Genomic DNA, 23,794 nt, shown 5'->3' with positions numbered 1-23,794 from the left:
GGCGGCGCTGTATGAACAGTTCTTATAATAAATCTGTGGGTGTTGGAGAAGAGATGTTGTTCCCTTCGTCCAGAGCCGGGCAGCTGCAAAATTAAGCTGTACAGACTTTGAGGTCACGTCAGTCTTCTCATTGGAATTTGGCAAAGACAAAGGATAAGCATGTTTCCTGAAATGCTGATGTATGCCTTTAAAAACACCAGTATTTTCTTTGTTTATAATTCATAAGGTCTGTACCTTACTATGTTAACTGCTGTGAGATGACTTATGTTGTGAATCTGTGCTATAAAAATACAACTGAACTGAACTGTTTTGTAAACATCTGGAATCCAATGTGTTGCTGTCTATAGTCTGTAATAAACAATCAAACATTCAGCATTTTTCTGATTATTAGTATTGTTATTTTTTTAACTGGCTGAACTAACTGAATACAATAAATCAGTTTAAAAAATATACTGCACTCTGTGGTTTTGAACAAGGTCCCGCCCACAGCACTGATTGGTTCCACACCAGAACTAGCAGCGTACCATTACTCAAGGAAAATTGTTAACCGTTCTCTTAATTAAACATATATGAAAAACAAATAAAAGCTTTTCAACAAATTTTTTTGTTATAGTTTGTGTTATTCTAAATTTTGACAAGATTTTCTTTTTTCCTACAAACATTCCAAATATCAGTTATTTGTCTTCTTCATGACTAAAAACTGGTGTCGACCCTGAAAAAAACTGGTTGACCCATGCCAATTGGAAAGATTTCTTTTTGAGCATGTCTAATTATATTTTACATTCGTATATCTCTCTTGGAAAAGAGATTGAAATCTCGGAGAGATTATGAAAAATCTATTTTAGAGATAATTATGTTCTATAGCCTGTACAGCTCAACTGTGACCCTTTTAAAATGTGTGCATACAAACTATTGAAGAAACCTCAGCTACGTTTATGCTCAAAACAGTTAAAAACAGCAACTTCTCTTATCAGAAACAATCGCCTTCCTAATCTCAAAATCGGGCCAAAAAACACAACAACAAAAAAACCCCTAAAACAATAAAGCTACATTGAATGAAGAAAGTGTGTTATTGTTAAATTGTGTTCCTCTTGTAAAACAAATCAAAGACGTCTGAATGTTTGATTCAAAAGTCACCTTAGAGGAGCCTTTAGGACTGATAGCAAAAGCAGTTGATGTGGACTCTTCCTCCTTCTGTTTCTTCTTCTCTGCAGCCTCAGCCCTCCTCTTCTCAATCTCCTCCTTCATCCTCTTCCTCTCCTCCTGCAACAAGAACACCAGTTTACTGTCAAATATCTGTCACCGGTTACAAACTGAATCTCTTAGTGTAAGTTCTTTTTTTTTTTTTTTAATCTGAGATCTACCATCAATGATGCAGAATCATGGAGCAAATCCTCACCTGCTCTTTGGCTTTCTTGTCGTCCTGCTCCTGTTTCTTCTGTTTCTCCTCCTCCTCCAGGATCTTCCTCCTCTCCTCTCTCTTCCTCTTCAGCTCCTCCAGCTCGGCCTCTGCGTCCTGCTGTTTCTGCTTCATCTTCTCAAACTCCTCACTTTCTGCGTTGTTTCGTCGCCTCTTCAGCTCCTGCAGTTTCCGCTCAGCCTCCTGTCGCTCCACATCATCTGCCTTGGTGTTGTCTCTGCTCACAAACATGCACGGCTGTTTAACTCATAGAATATACTGACTGAATGTGAAGCTCACTGTAAGCATTGTCTGTCTAAAGCAAATGGTAACTTGAGTCCTGTTTGTTTTATTTTAAGCAAGCAGAGCATTGAATTGGTAATTCAGTCCAGTTCAATTCGATTAAATTCAATTCAGTTCAACTAGATTCAGCTGTACTTGCTTGAATTTTAACTGAATTAGACTTTTCTATGCCAAACTGAAATGAACTAAGTTGAATTTGAACTGAATTGAGCTAAACTAAATTGAACTGAATTTAAATTGTCTGAACTAAATTGATTCAACTGAACTAAACTAACTAAAGTAAACTAAACTAAACTGAAGTGAATGAAAACGAAGCAAACTGGACTCAACATAACTGAACTGAATTCAACATAATTGAAGTGAACTGAACTAAAGTAGACTGAACTGATAGGGTTAGGGTTAGTAATTCTTTGAAAGGTGCAATTCAGAAACTTTGTGATAAGATTAGATTTCTGACAAGATTTACCTTGATGTCTTTTCCAATTTCTTGAATTTATTCTCAGCGAGAGCGCCGTTCTGTTTTGCTGGTTCATTCTTGCAAGAAGAAGGAAAACAAATTCCATTTATTTCTTCCATATAAGAAAAGAACAGATGATGTATCCTGACTGGCAGTGAGTGTAGTTTTACCTTCTCCTTAAACCCAAATCTCTTTGGCTTCTCCTCCTTTACACAAGAGAAATGAAGACACAGAAAGGATAAATGAAATAATAAAAGCAGCATGTTCAGTGGAAACAGAAATGTTAAAAGTCCCACAATAAAAGCCATCAAGCAGTGTTGGAGTGAAAGGCCTGGCAGTGACTGCAGAGCAGATGTAAACTAAGACACTGTGACATCCTTGATGCTGCCACCTCTTTTGTGCATGAAGGGAACAAAGCAGTGCGACTGTACTGTGATCTGTGACCACACCACAAAACCATATCATACAGCAAATATCTGCAAGCAAGAACAAAGCCTGGAAAAGTAAAATGTTTTCCCTCTGTGTCATTTAATCTTCAGGATTAAGGACTTGTGCTCCATTAAAATGTCTGTATTGTGCTATTTTACAAATGGGGGCATTAATACTGAGCCTTCATTTCAGTTTTCCAGGTTTTTGAAGAGGCCGACGCACAAATCACATCAATACCTCCTCTTTCTTCTTCTTCTCTTCCATCTCTTTCTTTTTGCGTTTCTCCTCTTCCTCTTTTTTCTTCTTCTCCTCAGCCTCCTTTTTCCTCTTTTCCTCCTCTTCTTTCTTCTTTTCTTCCATCTCTTTTTTCCGTTTCTCCTCCTCCTCCTTCTTCTTCTTCTCCTCCAGCTCTTTCTTCTTTCGCTTCTCTTCCTCCTCCTTTTTCTTCTTTTCCTCTATTTCCTTTTTTCGTTTTTCCTCTTCCTCTTTCTTCTTTTTTTCCTCCTGCTCCTTTCTTAGTTTTTTTTCCTCCTCCTTTTTCAATCTCTCTTCCATCTCCCGTTTCTGCCTTTCCTCCTCTTCTCTCTTCTGTCTCTCCTCCATCTCCTGTTTCTGCTCTTCCTCTTCTTTTTTCTTCTTTTCTTCCATCTCCTTTCTCTGTTTTTCTTCTTCCTCTTCTTTAAGCCGCTCTTCCATTTCTTTTTGTTGTTTTTCCTCTTCTTCTCTCTTCTTCCTTTCCTCCTCCTCTCTCAGCTGCCTTTCTTCCTCCTCTTTTTTAAGCTTTTCTTCCATTTCTCTTTGCTGTCTCTCCTCCTCTTCTATCCTCTGCTTTTCTTCCATTTCTTTTTGCTGCCTCTCCTCTTCTTCTTTCCTCTTCCTTTCTTCTTCCTCATTGTCAACATCAGGAGCAGCTTCTTCTTCAGCTTCTTTGTATTCTGAAATGGGTTTTTCCTCCTCCACCTCTGCTGCCACAGTTTTCTCCTCAATCTCCTCCTAAAACATACATTATATTTATTAACTCTCACTTTTTACTATGTATATGTATATCAACAAGTTTAAAAAAGTGAAAATAAATAGATTGTACTTCATTTGTTTTGGTCGGTGTTGATTCTTCAACAGATTCCTGTCAAAAGTGAAAAACATTAAAATATAAAACCCTTTGTTTCTAGTATGTGTATGTTTTCATTCACAAAAAACCTAGAAAGACAACTTTACCTTCTCATCCTCCTTCTTATCTTCTTCGTCCTTCCTCCATGAGTTGGTATCAGCGTCTGCTACCTCCTCCTCGGCAGATTTCTCCTCCTTTTTGTCCTCCTCATCCTCTGTATGTTGCTGTCTGCTGCTGTCGATGGAGGTCTGATCCTCCGCCTCCTCCGTACCGTTGGTGGTGCCAACTGTGGGGTCGAGTTCCTTCTGTCTCTCTATGGCCTCCTGCATCCTCTTCTGCCGGCGCTCCTCTCTCTTGGCCAGGCGCTCCAGCAAAGCCTGGTCATCATCTGCTCCTTCAGTACCGGCCGTGGAGGATTCGGTCTCCGTCACGCTGAAAGAACATTAAATATGGTTATTTACAAAGAAGTGCTGCCTGAAAATTGAGCCCAGTCAAGCTTAAGCCTCCAAATCCTGCAATTAAATGTTATTTTTGATGAACCCAAAAGTCTCTTTGTGGATCTTTCTTCTGTGGATAACCAGAGAAAAAAATCAAAGAACCACACAACCGCTGGAAGCAGCTCCAAATGCTGAAACTGGAGGGAATTATCGATAGCAGACTTTTAAAAATGGCCCTTGTGGTGTTGTTGGTATTTTTTCTCTCCTAATGAAACTTTGATTCAACAACAAGGGTGTTGATTAAGACAAAGAAACTCTTTGCACATCTTCGTTATGAGGCAGTTGAGGGATGACCATTTACAAAAGTTTCAAAAAGTGGACAAACATTCCCAGGTTTTGTTTTTTTTTTTTTTTTTTTTTTTTTTATCAATGTGACCTGTTGATTGTGTTCATTTATGTAAATGTATATTAATGCTGCACTGGTTCTGGAGAATGAGTCGCTGACTATATTTATATATTGCACTGAAGAAAGTTTGCAGGGAAATGTTGTTAAGCTAACAATACTTTTGCAGCTGCTGACATGGCAGCAAGCACTGCTTACTTTCAGTCTATATACATCCGGCATTCAACAGGGAACAGTCAAGTAAATACTGCATTACTGTTAATCCACACAGCTCACTGGCAAAATATCCACAACAATAAACATCCTCAGGGCTCAGAACTTATGGAGCAACTCTAGTCTGATCACAGACAGATCAAAACCACAGGCAAAAGGTTTCTGTGTCTTTGTCAGCTTCCTTGTGAATCTTGTCCTGATGTTATTCTCTTAATTCTCTGCAGTCTGCTCTGACATTTTTTGCAGTGTACCTGTTAGTATTGATCACATCAGTGGTTCCAGATTCCTCTAAATCTCTCATCTTCTTCCGCTCCTCCCTCGCACGCCTCCTTCGCTCCCGAGCTTCCTCCTCGTCATCGTCATTGGCGAAACCTCCCCTGAAACAACATATATAAAAACGTGCCGGTTAAAATACAATGTGTTCATAAACCAATCAAAGCAACTTGCTAACATGGACAAAAAAGAATAAATAAAAAAGAAATAAATGCCAAAAGAAATCGCACCAATCAAACAGACACACATTGTTTTCTGCAACAACAATAAAAAAAAAAGACTGGTGACCTGTAAAAATTATGTAGACAGCTTAAGGATTCCCAACCCTGAGACTGAATGCTATTTAAACAGACCACACCATCTCAAGATGACTTCAGAAGACATGACAGATATGGGAGATGAGACAGCTGAGGGAAAATAGACTAAAAATATTCAAATTCTTTGTCCTATTGTCTTTCTTCCATCATCCCCATCTCTCTCACATCCTGCCACTGACCTTCATCCAACTGTGAGTATATCCACAGTCAGAGATTTTTCAGCATGCCTGGCAGTATCTTTCCGAGCATTACCAGGCTTTATGAGGCAGGGAGAGAGCTTGAAATGGTCCATTGATAGCACACTGCTATTATTTCCTCTGCTCTTCCTCAAGCCGCAGCACAATGATTTACAGATGTTGTTGGAGGAAGAGGTGGATGGGAACCGCAAGTATCCATTCTGTCTTTAAAGCAGAAACAAAGACCCAAACGAGGTGGAAATCCAATAAATCTGCAGGTGAAGGTTCATCCAAATATCATGGGTCACCTTGAGAAATCACTGAGGAAGAAATCTGTGCAGATATTGCTCCACTCAGAGCTAGAGGCATGCTGACAGAGTGCTGTCAGAATGTTACAACCTGAGGGATGTGAAACGCCATAAATCGAGGGAAACATGATGAGAGCTACTCGGCTAACAGGAGCGAGATGAAGGAAAGAGACTCCGTCACAGTTTTATGGTTTCAGAGCAGGCTATCAAGCGCCGAAACAAAAATGATAGTGAAAACATTCCAGTGTCTGTGACATTTAGAGAGGAGCTGCAAGGCAGAAAGGCAGGGCAGGCTGGCTGCAGCACTGTGAGAAAATTGTAAGGAACGCTCAGTTCTGTGTGGCTCTGATAGCACATCTGATATGACAGCAGTGGACTTCTGAACCCAGAAGAAGACTAAGTATTGAGCTGTGATTGGTCTCTTGATTAGGTGGTCATTATCCCGACATTAAAAAAAGTAAAATGCATTAATGTCAGTGTTTGAGCCTTAACTTTCAGTGACTTTGAATAAAAAAAAAAAAAAAAAACACAAACGCAAAACTGCAGCAACTGTACTAATTACTGTAACTTTGCCCCTGTAACTAACTTTTGCTTTGTGCTCGTATTTGTACTTGTCGTGCAATATGTTGTTTTCATTTGTGCAAAATGATTGAAGAAGGGAAATAATAAATCATACAGTAGGTTGTCTAACTACAGCATGAAATATTGCAAAATTAAGCCGTGCAATATGTTGTTTGACTGCAATATGTTTGTTAGATTTTACTAATGGCACTTCAATGTGCGTACATATGTATATTAGTATGTGTTTAGCTTTCACATGTCTGTATTTTATATATAAAACATGAAGCATTACTAGCCTAAGAAAAATAAACCTCAAGGGGACAATGAAGTGCATTGCATTTTATCGTATCGTATCGTATCTTATCGTATCGTATCGTATCACATTGTATCGTATTGTATAGTATCGCATCATATCGTACCATATCGGATCGTATCGTATCTTATCGTATCTTATCGTATCTTATCGTATCGTATCGTATCGTATCGTATCATATCGTATCGTATCGCATCGTATCGTATTGTATTGTATTGTATTGTATCATATCGTATCGTATTGGAAAGTATCGTATCGTATCTTATCGTATCGTATCGCATCACATTGTATCGTATTGTATCTTATCGTATCTTATCGTATCGTATCGTATCGTATCGTATCGTATCGTATCGTATCGTATCGTATCGTATCGTATCGTATCGTATCGTATCGTATCGTATCGTATCGCATCGTATCGTATCGTATCGTATTGTATTGTATCATATCGTATCGTATTGGAAAGTATCATATCATAAAGTATCGCATCATATTGTGTTGTATCGTATCGTAAGGTATCGTATCGTATTGTATTGCATCGTATCTAGTCAGGTTACATAAGTTATATTCTGTGTGTGCTAGTATGTGAGCATGTGAAAGATATCCCACTCTGAATTTTCCCCATTCCATTAAAGTTTACATCACTGCTCGTCATATTTTGAGATATAGTCAAACCCACCACTCTACAGTACAGGAGTTCCTGCCAGCACCACCTCTTTAACAGTATTACATTTATCCGAGCACGAAGAGAGAAGGAGACGACAGAGGGCGAGAGATAAATCCAAACAGCAGCACAGCTGACTGACTCCCTAATGAGAGAAAAAGGCAGAGAGCATCATTAAGCCATCATCACCAGAGAACCATCCAAGATCTGTCTACTCCACTCCACTGCTCCGTGTGAGACACACAACTTCCTCATATGAAACTAAGTCAAACAACACATGTACACGCACAGAAACCCTGGACCACCAAGCATCTGTCTGTAAGACTTTGCATGACTGAGTAGAGGACACAGAAAAAAGATCTGAAGACAAACATTTTGGAAGTCTTGAACCTACACGGTTCATTGCACTATCATAAAGTTTGTCATCAGGAGCTTTTAAAGTGTTTCCACACTACACAGGATAGATGGGACATGTGAGCTGTGAGAGCAGAAGTTGTGTAATAACTTTGGGAACAACTGCAGACGTGGTTTATAAAAGTGGGAGAATATGAGCTCCGGGTGATCAAATATATAATTCATCAGCTTTTTTGTGAGTATTCAGTCAGAAAGTCAAACATTAATAAAACTAATGGGGTTTTGATTTAAGACAATGTTGTGCAAAATGTCCTCTGTCCTTTTATAGTGTTTCTATTCACCTTTTTTTAACCTGAATTTCTCATGATTCAATCACATGTCCATGTCTATGTGTTTGTGTGTATGCACGAATGCTTTTTGCTGATATATTTACATATTTGTAGAGATATTACTTACTTTTCAGTTTCCAGGCGCATCTGCTCTCTCCTCTGCCTCCTCAGCTCCATGCGGCGGTCAAAGTCATCGTCCATGATGCCCAAAAGATTCCCCTCTCTTCCTCACTGCAAGACACAAACATGATATCACGTGTCTTAAATTTAGTGCAGCGCATAGTCAAAATCTCATGCGATCTGCAGTGCCTGTTGGTTTACAGTACCTTAGCAGTAGCTAAAGTTTAGTCCATTGGCAACAATGTGTTGCCTCCTGTCATATATCAGCTTCTACTGTCTGGTTTATATCTCAGCCCTTCTGCAGCACAAAGAATTCCTGCTTGTTCTTTCAGCGACTTTAACTACCAGAAAAGGCAAAGCCTGCCTCTCTGCTCCTCTCTTTTTCTCTCTCAGCCTCCCTCCTCCTCCTCAGCCTCCTGTTCTCTCTCCCTCTGTCTCACTTCTCCCTCCCTGAGCTCTGACTCCAGACCTTCTCAAACTTTGATTCGTCTAATCCTGCTTACTTTACTCTGTCTGATTTACAGTGGCTTTCGTCAAATGTGTCTGTTTATATTTATTCAGGTTTTTGCAGAATTAATCCGACTCTCTAAAACTAGCACCCTTATCGCCTTCTCTAACCTTCTCTCCGTCACACTGTTCTGTTTTAGGCCATTAGTCTTAAATCAACTGATAGTACAGTCTTTGCTGCCAAAAGCTACAGGCCAAGTCTCCAAAGCACATGTTTCACCAAGGAAAGTATAAAGTTTTAACAGATTCACAGAACATGAATCCTAAACTCAACAGCAGAGATAGACTGGAATAATTTTCTTTTGGGAAACCAAACAAACAACTAATTAACTAAAACAGCAAAAAACTTAGTGGCAAATTAATTCTTTTTACCAGCTATTAATGATCAGAATTTAAAAATCATTTATTCATCATTTATTTATTAGCAATCAAAAAAGGATCACAATTTACTTTAAGGTACTTAAACATGCTTGAAATGAGTTTGTTTGTCCCATCTGTTGTTACTGTAGCTCCCTCTCTTGTAAAAAGAGATTGCATAAAGAATTACTTCCCCATGTCCTGAATACTGATGTCCACAGATCCACTGGACAGACTCAATCTGCAGACGTTGCTTTGAAGTGTCGAGGCAGACAGATGCCCTGGAAAACACCCCTCATTCATCACACTGACCCTTATCTCTGTTTAATCGTGTTTAGTGCTCAGGTTTACTGAGACTCCATGGCATCGGACATGATGACGAATGCATTTGAAATCTTTAAAGGTTCTCCATTGTAGATAAACTGATAATTCTGGAGTAAGGTTCCCCCGAGTGTGAATACAGCAATCAATTCAAAACCCAAAGCCTTCAATGAAGTAATAATAAATCTGTCCTCTGGCCTGCAGTAGTGGGGTAATTTCCCAAAGCTGAGGCACTTATGTAAGACCATAACAGCCTGTGCCAAGTCACTCACTGCAAACCTCCTCCTGGCTGATACAGAGCAAGAAATTAGATGCATAATCTTGAAAGTTTATAGGTTGTAATCATTAACTGAAGAAATATGGCTGAAGAATATCATCCATTCATTGGTCTTGAAACCGCTTAAGTTGACTTGCATTTACACCTTTAGTCTGGAGCAACTATTTCAAACCACTGCCAATAAAGGCTGATGTCAAATTTACTTTTTTCTAACAATGAACACTTTGCAGCTGCAGAATAAACAGCTACCATCAACCATTTTTAACACCTCAAGTTTGTAAGAGAGTCTGGTAGTAACTCAAGCTAACAGGTACAAAGAACTGCAGTGTGAATACAGGGAACTCCTTTTTTCCTTTGTCATATCTGCACATGTACTTTTAACCAATTACTTTAGCTTTTTTTTAAATTCAGTTCTTCAAAGATGAATGGATGGTCTAACTGTTCTATACCATTCCATAAGTTTGCAATTGTCATTATCAACAGACAATAAACGTCTGACCCACTGACTGTAAACGTGTTTACAGACATTACTGGTTTACTCAGTTAATGCAATCTCTGCACCGCTTCACTACTGAGATATGAAAATTTGTAATTTCTGTTACAAAACATAGAAGTAATAAAGGAAAGCTTTCGGAAGCTTAAGACTCAAGAAATACTTGATGCATGGGTACCAGAAAATATAATGATCTAAATGTGTAAATTGCTTTACACTGGAGCTGCTGCTGCTGATCCTGTTGTCATAAATAAATTGGAAGAAGCAAAGTCAAGCTCACAATGAGGCAAATGTACTTTGATTATTGGTTTTGTTAATCCTCTGAGAACATCTGAAAGAAAGAGAAGGAGAAAAGGGTATAAAGCTCTTTGTCTCTTAAACAGAAATCATACAAATTCCCATTACCAAACTGTCTTTTATTCAAATGGTGGCTTAATGCCAGACTTCGATACCGAAACTGAATCCAAAGACGCTGATGAAGAAAAAAAACTCAAACTTTGCCCTCATGGATTTCGTTCTGTTTAGTTCACGCAATTGTGTGTACTTTCTACCCTTACATTGATGTAATATTAGAAATACATATCTCGACAACACCTAGCTTCACTATCATCTCGGTCATATAAGGTCGTACTAAAAAGGGCCCCTTCAGCATCAGCCCTTTATTTTGGTTCCAGTATCTTCAGCTCTTCAGAGGAGCCCACCAACAGTGACCATAATGGAACGCTAGCATGTAACAGTTTAGTTTTCACAATGGCCAATACCATATACAGTCACTAAGACTTACAAACAGAGGCCTTTTTCTAAAACACATCTGTAAGTAGACAGTTTGGAGCATTCCAGGAAAAGGATGACACTCTTTTCACACTTTGTTTCACTGGAAAACAGGAAAGTAACTTCCAACCATATAACTTTTGGAGAGCCATGTCTAGATCTCAGGGTATAAACCAAGTCCTTGCATTTGTACTCCCAGTGCACAGACTTGTAAACCACTCACAGGGATTTGCAAATGACTTTGTCAAAAGGAGTGTTTCGCAAATCTGTGTGCTGTTTATAAACCAAAGGACAGACGTGGGTCTTTTTCCTCAGCTGAGTCTATGAGGACACTGCAGTAATGTAGAATCAGCAATAGAGCTTAGGGTATTTTAAAATCTGAATAATCAGACTACATCATTTGCAAAATTTTCATCAAGATTCCTTAAAAACAATATACATGATAGGTTTTTTTTGTCAAAATGAAATGACACTCTAAGTGACATTCTATTAAAACAACTGTAGTTATTAGCAAATGTGACTGGAATAGCAATAAAGGTGCATGTGTTAATTTCATTTGTAGAGCTGGTGCTCATGATGCAAAATTCAAAATGCTCAAACGTCTACTTACCACTACAATATAGTGTGATATAAACCATTCCCTATTCTAAATAGGGAGTAAAAGCAAAGTTTTGCCACAATCTATGTCAGACTTTTATAAACACTTTCTGTTAGTGACTACAACTCACCAACTTCTAATTTCTGTAAACAAACTACACACCCTGTCAGAGAATGGCCAGAGTCCATCTGACTAATGTGGAATGAAAATGAAGTCAGTAACAAAACTTTGAAATGCATACAGGAACCCCCTCATCATGGTTGCCCCAGTATTTATTTTATTTACTGAACTGTATGTGTATGCTGTTGAAACACAAAGCATTGGTTCATTGTCAACAGATTTGTGGGATTCCCACCAGATGCATTTGGCCAACACATATTTCTTCATCATTACACACAAAAATATCCTTCACGGGACAGTGTTCACTTGCATACATAATCTTAACCACTACCACTGTTATTTTTTTACATTTTTTTTTTGCTTTTTGTGCTGTGTTGTCATTAATATTATCACTCTAAAAGCCATCATTGTCATTGTTCTGACATTTTATAAATGCTTTACACAGACATTTTAGTTATCCGGATCTATGGAGGTGAAGTTTTTACATCTTCACTGATTTAATTCCTCTTACAGTCACACACGAGACAAACTGCTCTGCATCACTCTCTCACAGCTGTGGACCAGTGAAGGTCTGGAGGTGACAGAGGTTGGTTTGTGTTTCTGAGGCAGGAGCTGGAGCATTATGAACGTCTGACTGACATGCAGGCGAACACCTCACAGATATGTCAGAGTTGTGTTTGGATTGGCCTGAATCCAGCGAGGCCAAAAGAGTTCTATATTTCTCAAGTTTAAAAACTCACCACTCTCACAGCGAGAGGTTATTACCTTTCTGCCCACTTTGTGCACAGATGTGGATGCACACAGACATTAACCTGAGAGTTCCCCATAACAGCTGTCCCATCAGTCACTGGACAGATGATTTGCATGGATTTGTATGGTATGTTGCTGGCATGAATAATTCCTTCTCTAACACTGAACTAATCCAAATGCAAAAACATAACCCCCTTAGCTGGAAGCATTGATCATAATGTCACTTTAATTTAGACAGAAATGTCTGCTCGCACCAACTTATGGCACGGAAACTGTCCATCACTGTCCTTACACATTCAGTGCTTTCCCTGTGCAAACCAGGCTTTCTGTCACAGGGTGGAATCAAGTTAACAAATCATTCCCACATGACAAGTGCCCAGGACAGATCCTAACACATATGAACATCTGTAACTGATTTCTTTCAACAGGACCAGCTCTCCCCTCTGTGGCCTGCTCTGACTGCCAAACACTCCTGCAGGACCTCTTTCTCTCTCTTCCCACCTCTCCTTCTGCTTTCATGTAGCCAAACGCTTACCAGACACTGCTCATGAATATTCATATAAGCGTTTGCAACAAATCAACTGTCACATGAGAAAAACTGCGTTGACAAGGACACAGTTCTGGTTCTGCTGCTCCGATGTAGATGCTGAGTAGTTACTGACCTCATGTAGCTGAATGGTATAAACATGCAATAAAGCTTGGCAATAAATAGTCTTATATGCATTCTGTCAAATGTCTAAATATACCATTTTACCTTTACTGCTAGAAATCTAAGCTTTATTTCGATGTTCAGCTACACAAGGACACTGTGACAGAATTATGACCTTTAAAGGAATGACATTTTGGGAAACATGGTTACTCACTTTCTTACTTGGTGAAAGAAATAAGACATAAGAAGCTCAATGTCAGCCTAATGTCTGTACATTACTCTCCCAGACACAATCAGCAGGCACTTAGCCTAGCTTAGCATAAAAAGTGAAAGCTAAAAGAAGCAGCATGGTTGTAGTCTCAAAGATATGCCTTCTATCACCAAGTCAAGTGATATACTGCATTTTATTTGTTCAATATTTTCACAAATGCGATGTCGGTTTCTGTGTGCTTCTGTGCATAATCTCCAGTAGTAGCCTGCAGCAATGGCTTCCTAGAAAATCACATTTTCATTCATTTCATTTCTGCCTACAAATTCAATATACTATGTATTAACACAATTAGAGGTATGGGTAGTTTGACAGATGTCAGCCTAAACATTACAAACTCTGACACTTGAATTTATTAACACTGATCATCTCAGTATAACCCAGTGTTCTGCTGAGAAACCATGTGACCTGCCACACTGCAAAAAGTGCTCAGGAACAGCTATAGACAGACTTAAGAATTATCATAACTCCCAAAATCAAATACTGCTGTCATAGAATGTGAATTTTTGCTGGCATTTAACCACATTTTATATTAGAGGATGGCATCTCCCCAATGGCTAGGTAATGCTGCTAAATAATAAAATGCATACACAAAAATCAAACATGTAGTGCACAATAAACCCGATGACCAGAGTGTTTTGAGAGTCAGTGAGCACAAACAGAATTTTACATTTAAACTTACAGTCAGCAAAAGCAGCCGCAGCTTTTGAAGAAACACATTTTCCAAATCCATCTGGTCAGTGACTAGTATAAACTTAAAAAAAAAATAACAACTCACTATTATGGAAATGACTCTGGGAGAATATTCAGGATCAATAATAAATTGCTGGCTACATCTGCAAAGTACTGTAGTAGAAAACGTTCAGAGGGTTCAGACATGTTCAAGAAAGTCTGCTAAAAGCAGGTTTCTGGCATGTTTAGATAGAAATGACTGAATATACAATTTGTCACTAGAGTCATACAAATATAGCTCATCTTTAAGCAGTGACTAATGTTGGAGGCGGAGAATTATGGAGTTAACCAAAGGACTTATTTAAATTGATTAATGGATACAGTTCTGAAAAAATATTTGGCCTTGGAAAGTATCTAATTCCTGCGTTGCCCAAGCCTACATTTGAGTCCTTTGTTTCTGAAGCCAACTAGGATTTAGCATGAGAGATCCTCAAGTGGTGCACTGAAGGTTCAAATAAGTCCTACAATACCATTAGAGCTTGGTAAGCAACACAAAAGTTAAAAGCCTTTCACTTATAACCCCATAATTACATCAACTGCCTGGCCTTCCTTTGTTTTCATCTCAGCTTTGTGTACACACCATGTGCTATTTGTGTATTGTCTAGTTTTATAATTACTGGCTTGATGTTGGCGTCTCTACGGAGTGTCTACAAATGTATTAATCAGACATCAAAAGGAGGCAGAGAAAGACATTCTGCTCTGTTCAAGGCTGTTGCTAATGCATGATTAGTATTTGGTTTGGCAAGTTATAGTAGACCAATCAGGAAATGTTCAGGAAAAACATACAGACAGCTGGATGTTACAGACTCACTCTTGATGATGGTTCAATCCTGAACCATCATCAAGACTGATGCAAGCAGACATTGCAATTAGCTGCTGGGATTCAAGTTACTGTTCAACCAGTTGTTGCTCAGGAGTTTACTGTAAATAATGTCAGAAGAGGTTAATTTTATAATATTCTGACAGTGCCTGTGTAGCTGTTTCTTCTTGTTTCCAGTCTTTGTGCTGTATTTAGGTGTTCCTACACATATTGTACTTGTTGAAGGCAGAGATATTAATATTGTAGCTGAGGAATTAAAAAAGATCCTGTGAATATTCTCTTTGCAATTTTCACTAACACCTCAACTAAATACGCAAATCATATAGCATGTGTAGGTCCTCTGCTTACTCCATGTCCCAAAATCAGACGAGGTTCCTGCTAAAGGTGCTTCAACACACTTATGGATAAACAGTTGCCAGAGAGGCGTTTGCAATCAATCACGAAGCCACAGCTGCTTACTCCACATGACCAAACATGGTCACATATGAAAAAGTCCATGACCAGGATACAAATTCCACACATTTTACAAGCCACGACATGTTGTGTTGGTGACCTTTTCCTGTGGCTCATTAAAATATTTGTGCGCAGTTTGGCTGAAACGGAGCGTGTTCTGATTTGTGGCTGATAGTCATCGACTGGTAGAGTGAAGACTTGCTAGTGACTTATCACCTTTGTGCAAAGTGATGGGCTCAAGTCCATAATTACCTGGCAGGTGGAAATTGCTCCTTGCTTGCTGATAAAACAGCTTTGAGCCTGAGTGATCATAGACCGGTGACGCAATGTGATAAATTAATCCAAATTGAAAGCTGAGCCACAGTCTCCTCCTCATCTGGGGACTCAATAGAAATAGATGCAGCTATATGCACTCCCTGTTCCGCATCCCATCAGCTCGGATGGCGTACTTGGCCTCCTTTTAAGGAATTACACCGGCAGTGTTAGTTGTAGTGTCCCAGCTTGGCAAAGTGCAAAGCTGTGGACAGAGAGCAAAGTTTACTCTAGGAAATACCTGCTGCTATACAAAGTGGCAACCCAAGAATAGCTTATTTCCATTGTGATCGCCGTGAAGCAGCTTTCCAGAGAAACCACAACTGGATGGCTTATGTCATTGTTACTGTCGATAAGTATTTTATAATATGAGACATTTCAAAAAGTGAAAAAGTCAGAGAAGGACATCTGAAATAAATCTATCTATAAATGACTCTGCTTTACACATCACCCCTACTGTGTGGCAGACTGATAGGTGATGAATGACTCCATTAACATCAGAGTCACTAACGCTCACCTCTACCCCTCCTGTAATTTGCTCATGTGGAAAACCATTTCCTCTCCCATGTAGAGCGTTCCACCTGTACTACTAGAGAGCAGTCAGCCTTCCTCTGTCAAATCACACCACTTTTTAGGAACAAAGACTCGTTTGTGCTCGAACAAAAACATCAGCAGCTGAATTCCCCTTGTATCAGTTTCCCATTTGGCAAATTTGATTCACAACTTCTTTTTAACGACTACATTTTAATCCAAACTGTTTTTAAAAATCCTCAGTGCTTATTTTGAAAAGACAGCTCATATTCCTCTCTCGCTTGTCACAGGCTCCATGCAGACATTAGCATTTGCATCATGCTAATTTGATGCAGGATTTCTTTTTTTTAAAATTGGAAACATAAGTCAATCACAGCTAAACATGTCATTAAATACAAATCTGTCAGCTCTTCTTTGTGTTGTTGTTCGCTGACTGTGTTTACATGCATTCATACTGGAGGTTTATAGAAGGGTTAAAGTCAGATGTGTTTCAAATAACTTTTGCACTTCATGCATGAGCAGCTGTTTTCACTTCCATGACTCAAAGATATCCTGATTTTAGTCATTTGGAAGGACGAGTGAGGATGCTGTGGAGGTCCAAACACATTTCTAGTCCTTAAGGATAAGAGCCCGTGGTCATAAACTCACACACTGCTACCCCATGCGGTTGTAGCGCTTATCTTCAATACCATCTAAGGAATAGGAGTCAGACTTGGCATGTCCAGCACAGCAAACAGTGAGTCCACGCCAGACGTCTGCTCAATGTATGAGAAACAGAAACTGAAGACAAATTATAGTTGTGACTCCCGTGTTGGACAGAGCAGATAGAAGTGTGAAACCTCCATGAAGGGAAAATAAAATATTTGGGAGTTGGAGAAAGCTTATGTGCAGAATCTTGCACCGACAAACTGCACATTTCTGCTTCCAATTACTCCATGAAAAGAGAATAAGACATTCTCAACTTCTCTGCCACAATTTGGAGTTGTGCAGGTTCCATCTCCTTAATGTGATTTTATGCGGGCAGCTGGGATGAAACCCCTTCAAATTGAGATTTCTCAGCAGACATATGCTTAATTATGAAAGATTGACATTTTCAGCGTTTTAAATGGCTCTTAAGGGGTTAAATTGGATGATCATTTGCTGAAAGAAATCAACATTTTAGTGCTTTTACTGTATGAAATCAGGTTCAGAAACATTTTATGTACAGTAGATTATTTGCATCAAAAATTTACTAAATTTCTAAAATATCAAATTTCCTTTACAGTATAAAACATTATTACTCATCAGAGTCTTTTGTACAGAGTAAAAACAAATATTTTATACCACCTTCACTTTGAAGTCAGACTTTAAAGGATCCTTCTGAAGGTGGTTCAAATAGCTTAAATAAATAAAGGGGAGACATTTCAACATCTCCTCTTGCAATCTTAACATCCTGACAGAAACTGAGCACTACTTTATCCATTCTTTAGTTTCTTCCCCAATGAATGTCTTAAAATTATATTTGTGGGACTTTTATGAATGATTCACTTGCACATCTTCAAACGCATGGTTCTAACTTTGAGACAGATACATCCTGATTTAATGATTGTCTTTTCCGAGTAGATGAGTTATCTATATAGCCTCATTTCTGTCAGTAACTAAGTGTAAGTCATTCAGTACACGTTTGGAGCAGCTGTTCCTGATGGTGTTTCAAACAGCTGTTCCATTTAACCCATTACACACCTGCCTTGCCATCACATCAAATGATGTGTAGAAACCAGCACAAATTCAGCAGTCACTATTGCCTGTAAATATCAGCTCAACTCTGATTACAAATCTCTATTTTTCTCTTAGCAAAATCTCAAAATACACAAAACAGAGTCCCTCTTTCTCTGCATTAGCCATTAAAATTGCATCACACACGAGGATAATTAAACTTACCAGCCTGCAGACCAAAGTAAAAGTAACTGTTTCTGATGGAAATCAGCAGATGAAGAGCGTCCAGAGGTTTATAAGTGCACCATGCAGTGTGCAGCCCCGCCTGCTCAAACTGCAACTCAGTGATTTTCACACAGGGCTGATGTGTCTGTGCATGAACACAGTTTAACTTTTAGGGATGTTTACAGATTCTAATGTAAATGAATTCTCAAGTTTACACAGATAATTGCTTCAGAAATGAACTCTGAGTAATATCAGTCTGGTATTGGTGCATAAAGATGATAACCATTTACTCTTTTTTTTTTTAAAGCAAAGAACATAAATCAATTGTCCCTATGAGAAAATTCAGAACTTTGTGTATAATGAGTTTTCTGGATGATTAATAAAGTGCTTTACACCCATTCGCTTGTTGGTGTGATTGCAGGTTTGTTAAAAAAAGGCAAATATACTTTGGATTCCAGCGCTAAATCAGCTACAATACAGATAGGTGGCAGATTAAAGGTCTCATATTGTGCTATTTTTCAGCAAATCAGTGAAAGCCTCACATGTCTCCTTAGTGTGTCTTTCTATTTTTCAGCTCAAAATACTGCAAAAATGTTTCATTTTACCATGACTGTATGACCTCTGGTTTTAGCCCTTTAGTAAACAGCCTGTTCCAGCTTTAAATGCAATTGATCTGCTACTGTCCACACCCACTTCATGAGGAAATTTCTCTCTGAAGGATCTCTTTATATGAAATATTGCTGAATTCATAAAACAACCGCCATTTTTAACTGTTGTGTTTGGTGAGTTTGGTAGACAATCAGTATTTTAGTGGTGCTTTTAAATGGCTCTGAAAAATGTAGATTTTTATAAAATGCAACCTTGATTCCTACAGTGAGGGGATCCAATGGCTCTGTTACCCATGACTTGGCTCCACTTGTCCCCTTAGAGGGAAGGATCACAGTATATCAATGCAAAGTTGTTCTGAGTGAACACCTTTGTCCTGTGATGACACATTTCTATCTTGATGGAAATTGTCTCTTCCAGGATGGCAGTGTCCGCATCCATAGGACATGAGGGGGCACTGAGTGGTTTAATGATGATGAAAATTATGTGAATCATACTTTCCGAGTCATCAAATGTTCACCAAGCTGAGAAGGACTTTGGATCTACATGTTAGACAGCACTCTCCACCACCATCATCAAAAGATAAAATGATGGTATGGTTTTTGGAAAAATGGGGTTCTATCTCCCCAGTAGAGTTCAGAGTTGAATGATGTCAAAGTTGACAGAAGCTGTTCTAGCAGCATATGGTGGCCCCGCACCTCATGGTCATTTTCCTTAAACTTATCAGCCGTCTGCATGTTAGATGTATGGTATCATTGCTGCCACATAGCTAGGAATGAGCATCATCATGTTGATCACAGAGTCCATTTAAGAGCATTTCCATCCAATTAGAGGGTTTCTTCGTGGCTCGGCCCCACTGGTTTGGCCAAATTACAAAAGTGGTTGAGAAATGAAGAGCCACTCCTATGGATCTATCTGTGGTAACCAAACAGACTCAGTTGTTTATTGTTTCCAGTGGGCTCAAGGCAACCAGAATCCAAATTGCAGGAATGTCTGTTCTTCCCAAACAGGCATTATTGTTTGTTTCCTGATTTGTTCCCATTGCTCCATCACAAAATTTACCGACTGTATATCACTGTGACATCTGAGACGCCTTGCTGTTGCCAAATGATGAATGACCTCCTAAAACAAAGCTTTAAATGAAGCATAAGACACACACATAACTATTAATCACTCAGGAAAATTTGAATTTCCTTTTATTTCATCATGCATACTCTCAAATGAGAAGGTGAGAACAGCAGGAAAGAAATTAAGTCATTTATGTGAAATTACAAAATTACCAGTGCTTTTTACTCTTTAGTAGATACAAATGACTGTTTTTAACCTGTCCCTTTCCCCTGTTGACCTAACAAACCAGTGTACAAAATAACAGTGGTGGAGCAACACAGCAACAAACTGTGAAAACAGGAGACGCAAACAGCGCACAATACTTCACATCTACATACAAAACACACAGCATACAGCAACATAGCCTGTGCCACAAACAGTAAAACCAAAGGGTGTCAAGCAGGACAGTTTGCAACATTTTCACCCACATTACTGACACTAACGGTGCATTTATGATAATATTTAGGAACTAAAAATGAAAACCAAACTAGTTCTTGTGTTTGACACTTATAATAATTAAATTCATATCAAATAATGGAATTTATCATTCACAGTTTTTGCATTAATGAGGGGATATTTTTTTTAAATTCCTATAAAATCCCCTCCAAAATGTGCAAAGCATAAGCCAGTTATCATACCATTATATTCATGGTTGCAAGCCACAGTGTTTTCAACTCAACCTATTCTGTGTCAGAGTTAATGTACTGTATAAACCACACAGAAAAACAGACTCAGCTGTCTGAGTTACTGAGCAGGCCATTCAGAAGTATGAGTAACTCGTATGCATTGGCTTTCAGTGGCTTTGCATATTTACAGCATTTCCAACGCTCACAATTACCCAGTTCTTGGAATCAACAGCCTGGATATCAATGTTTATGAGGTAAGATTTGTTAAGGAGTGTTTTTATTCTTAAATAAAAAACCTGTTCATACTCTACTTATAAGACGCTTTTGAAAAATAGCTGAACTAATACTGAAGGCACATCCAATGGAGTATTTCTAAAGCTAGACAATGTAACAGAAAACATCTTTTAGAAAGGAAGGATATAGGTTATTAAAAGATTTTGAATCTTCACTAAGCTACCTTAAATCTGCACAGTAAAGTCAATGTGTAAATAAATAAATAAGCAATTTAGAGTTGCCATACAGGCAGAAGTAGGTGCAGTTAGCTTAAAAATGACATATAGACCAAAACCTTCCTCAGTGTTTACACAAAACACAATTCAGCACAGTGCAGAAACACTTACAGTACAACTTAGAACTTTTTGTCACCCTAGTAGAACCAGTCTGACCTACAACACACACATCCTGTATACAGGTTTAGCCCACTATTACACATACAGCAACTTGACCATAAGACTTACATCTATCCTTTAAATCCAATGAACAATCTGTTGTTGTTAATGTCTAATGTTATATAATGAGTTATTCAAGTCTGTTGAGGAGTTTCACCATACCTAATAAAAAGTGCACACAGTCAACAAGAACTGAGCCACACCGATCAGCCACAACATTAAAACCACCTGCCTAGTATTATGTTCATCCTCCTCTTCCTGCTAAGACAGCTCTGACAGCAAATGATTTGGGTACTGTGGATTGTGGGGTGGCTCTATGAATCTGGCTTGTTCCAGTGTATCCCGCGGGGGACTTTAGAGGCTGGGTCAATGCCTTAGGCCCTTTGTTGTGTTCCTTGAGCTGTTCCTGAGCAGTTTTTGGGGTGTGGCAGGCACACTATCTTGCTAAAGGGGCAGTCTGGCAGTGCTGTTTTGTGCAATAGGGGAGTTTGCTTGATCTGGAACGATGTTTACGTGGGTACTTTATTTCAAAGTAATGTCCACATGTATGCCAGGACCCAAGATTTCCAAGCAGACTATTGCAATGTAACAAGACATTCAATGCTATTCACCTCACCATTCAGTGATTTACATGTTGTGGCTGATCAGTGTGAATTTAGTCCTACAGCCATTTTAATGCATTCAAGTTGATGATTTGGCTTTCCCCTGGTCCTCCACCTTTTTAATGGCTGCCTGAATCTTTGCCTGGTCTCCCAGCAGTTGTCGAGGTCTCACAGGCCTGAGGTTTTCATCAAGCTCAAGCAGCACAGGTATCCCTGTAGGTAAAGTCACACTGACAATATCCTCATCTGATATACCTGTTGAAAGAGGGTGTAGTATTAAATTCATGCTATACAGTTTATCCAGTGACAGTTTGCATTATTTCATTTTGCATTAGTGCAATGTAATGATGATAAACATTGTAATGACAGCCTGTATATCCTTTGCTGCATATTATTATCTACAGTAACTGTGAATATGATAAGTTACTACATGGGCAGTAGCACATGGAGCTCTCAACCTCTGAGTGTGTTAAAAGGTCAGCATGGATTTCATTGCCACAGCCTAATGTAACATAAACTCACTGGCCTTTTTGCACAAGTTCAGCCTTCCATTTCTGGAACTGAAGTATGTCCTTCCTAATTCAATGACTGTGATGTACAGAAGCCTGTAAAGTTCAGGAGCAGCTGCTGATTTCAAATGAATGCATTCACAGCACAAAGACAAAAGCTCAGAGAGCACTGTTTACAATCGCTCGGGTCAGTTCAATAGCATACCTTCCAGGTGTTTCAGCAGGGCCCTGCAGCTGTTTCCATGAGCAGAAATGAGCACAGTCCTACCGCTCCTTATCTCTGGTACCACAGTGCTGTCCCAGTATGGCAGCAGCCTGTCCAACACCTCTTTCAGGCTCTCAGCTCGGGGAAGGCTCTCCTTTGGCACATCACAGGTGGTGTATCTGCGGTCATTGTAGATCTCAAGGAAATAAGGGTGGGACTCATTCATAGGTGGTGGAGTGATGTCGTAGCTCCTTCTCCATAACTTCACCTTTTCATCTCCATGTTCCAGAGCCATCTCTGCCCGGTTGAGTCCAATCAGGGAACCATAGTGGCGTTCATTAAGCCTCCAGGACTTGACAACAGGGACCCACTCCTGACCCATAGCCTCCAGCACCAGCCATGCTGTCTGGATAGAGCGGCTGAGTATTGAGGTGAACACCAAGTCAAACTTGTATCCTTGCTCCTTCAAGAGCCTGCCACAGTCCTGGGCTTCCTTCACCCCATCCTCACTCAGCTTCTGGTCCACCCAGCTGCAGAAACGGTTCTCCTTGTTCCAGGCCCCCTCTCCATGCCTCAGCAGAAAGAGTTTGTACTTTGACATCCGAAACACTAGCAGCAGAAGAAATCTGGACACATTCAACAGAAATTAAAATGAAGGTTATGCAGTTAATGAGTGAAGATATTACATATATTTAGGCAGAATAGCATTAATCGTCAGCTTACAACGTATAGCCTCAGTTAGTCAGAGGTGTGTGATCTGTGTTCAGGAGCAGGGGCTTGTTGGAGGCAGTGCCAGCAAAAGGTTAGAGGTTGTCTTAAAAAAAACTGAACGGCTGGAGGCGGTTAGCTACAGCAGTTTCAATTATCCCCATTCATTGGCTAGACTAAAAACAACAGATATGGACAGCTAGCTTTATATGCACATATTTTATTTGATGCTACTGGAAAGCTATTTAGCTAACCTGAGAGGATGAGTAAGTAAATGACCGTCTATGTTGCGTGTAATACGGCCGCTCAGACCGACATGAAGATAGAAAACAGAAACAGAAGCATGTGGTAATCTCATACCAAAATGACCACGATATTGTGAAATTGATGTCTTACCCGGTGTGGGTTTTAAATCCGGCCTAAATGTAGCTTGAACACACGCTAATGTTGACAAGTACTCTGCAGGGCACGCATAGCAACGTTCCCCTCAAATGTTGAGGACTGACATTCCGTTCGTCCAATCAGCATGCTGGATATCGCATGTAGGCGGTGCTTAGGGGCAAGCTATGCCCATATTAGGAGCAGCAGTAACGGCTAGGCGCGTTCAGGATGGCGGAGGCGTGGTCCCGGACATGGAGCATGGATATGATGGAGAGGTACAGTCTGCTAGCTGTGTCCAAGTTTTGTAGTCTGGCCTTTTTAATTTACTCTTTAGAGACTATT

General features: G+C 39.4%; 2 protein-coding genes across 9 annotated transcripts in view; both read right to left on the bottom strand.

Moving 5' to 3' along the window:
- The window catches only part of cald1b (caldesmon 1b), a 29,134-nt gene extending 10,990 nt beyond the window's left edge, over positions 1-18,144 (bottom strand). For 5 of the 7 annotated variants that reach the window (XR_008600565.1, XR_008600566.1, XM_055007634.1 and 2 more), the window contains exons 1-10: positions 8,368-8,545; positions 8,169-8,272; positions 5,001-5,126; positions 3,804-4,128; positions 3,673-3,711; positions 2,826-3,581; positions 2,330-2,365; positions 2,169-2,236; positions 1,400-1,637; positions 1,138-1,263 (exon numbers count right to left, since the gene is read on the bottom strand). Coding sequence is in view for 5 of the 7 variants with exons in the window: in XM_055007634.1 (XP_054863609.1) it covers positions 1,138-1,263; positions 1,400-1,637; positions 2,169-2,236; positions 2,330-2,365; positions 2,826-3,581; positions 3,673-3,711; positions 3,804-4,128; positions 5,001-5,126; positions 8,169-8,242 (1,788 nt within the window). In the remaining 2 variants the exon portion in view is untranslated. Of the gene's footprint in view, positions 1-1,137; positions 1,264-1,399; positions 1,638-2,168; positions 2,237-2,329; positions 2,366-2,825; positions 3,582-3,672; positions 3,712-3,803; positions 4,129-5,000; positions 5,127-8,168; positions 8,273-8,367; positions 8,547-18,040 lie in introns of those variants that run through there. The other 2 variants (XM_055007626.1, XM_055007629.1) reach the window with 2 other exon arrangements.
- Positions 18,145-19,816: 1,672 nt separating this feature from the next.
- bpgm (2,3-bisphosphoglycerate mutase) lies at positions 19,817-23,600 on the bottom strand. Of its 2 annotated transcripts, none has more exons than XM_023267912.3 (3): positions 23,468-23,600; positions 22,364-22,989; positions 19,817-21,904 (listed from the first exon to the last, which is right to left on the bottom strand). In XM_023267912.3, exons 2-3 carry the CDS (start codon positions 22,962-22,964, stop codon positions 21,729-21,731), a joined length of 777 nt encoding a protein of 258 aa, XP_023123680.1. In that variant the 5' UTR covers positions 22,965-22,989; positions 23,468-23,600; the 3' UTR covers positions 19,817-21,728. The 2 variants fall into 2 exon arrangements, with proteins under 2 accessions (XP_023123680.1, XP_023123681.1); XM_023267913.3 differs by lacking the exon at positions 23,468-23,600 and adding an exon at positions 23,087-23,243.
- Between the last annotated feature and the right edge of the window lie 194 nt (positions 23,601-23,794).

Source organism: Amphiprion ocellaris, chromosome 3 (assembly GCF_022539595.1).
Source record: "Amphiprion ocellaris isolate individual 3 ecotype Okinawa chromosome 3, ASM2253959v1, whole genome shotgun sequence".
In the NCBI taxonomy this organism is placed as follows: Eukaryota; Metazoa; Chordata; class Actinopteri; family Pomacentridae; genus Amphiprion; species Amphiprion ocellaris.
Note: the sequence above shows the minus strand (reverse complement) of the source record. Positions and strands in the feature narration are given on the sequence as shown.

Excerpts from the sequence above, each read along its gene's own strand:
- bpgm (XM_023267912.3), bottom strand. The coding sequence starts at position 22,964 with ATGTCAAAGTACAAACTCTTTCTGCTGAGGCATGGAGAGGGGGCCTGG. Across the intron at positions 21,905-22,363 it reads CCTGCTGAAACACCTGGAAG|GTATATCAGATGAGGATATT; the intron begins GTATGCTATTGA and ends CTCTTTCAACAG.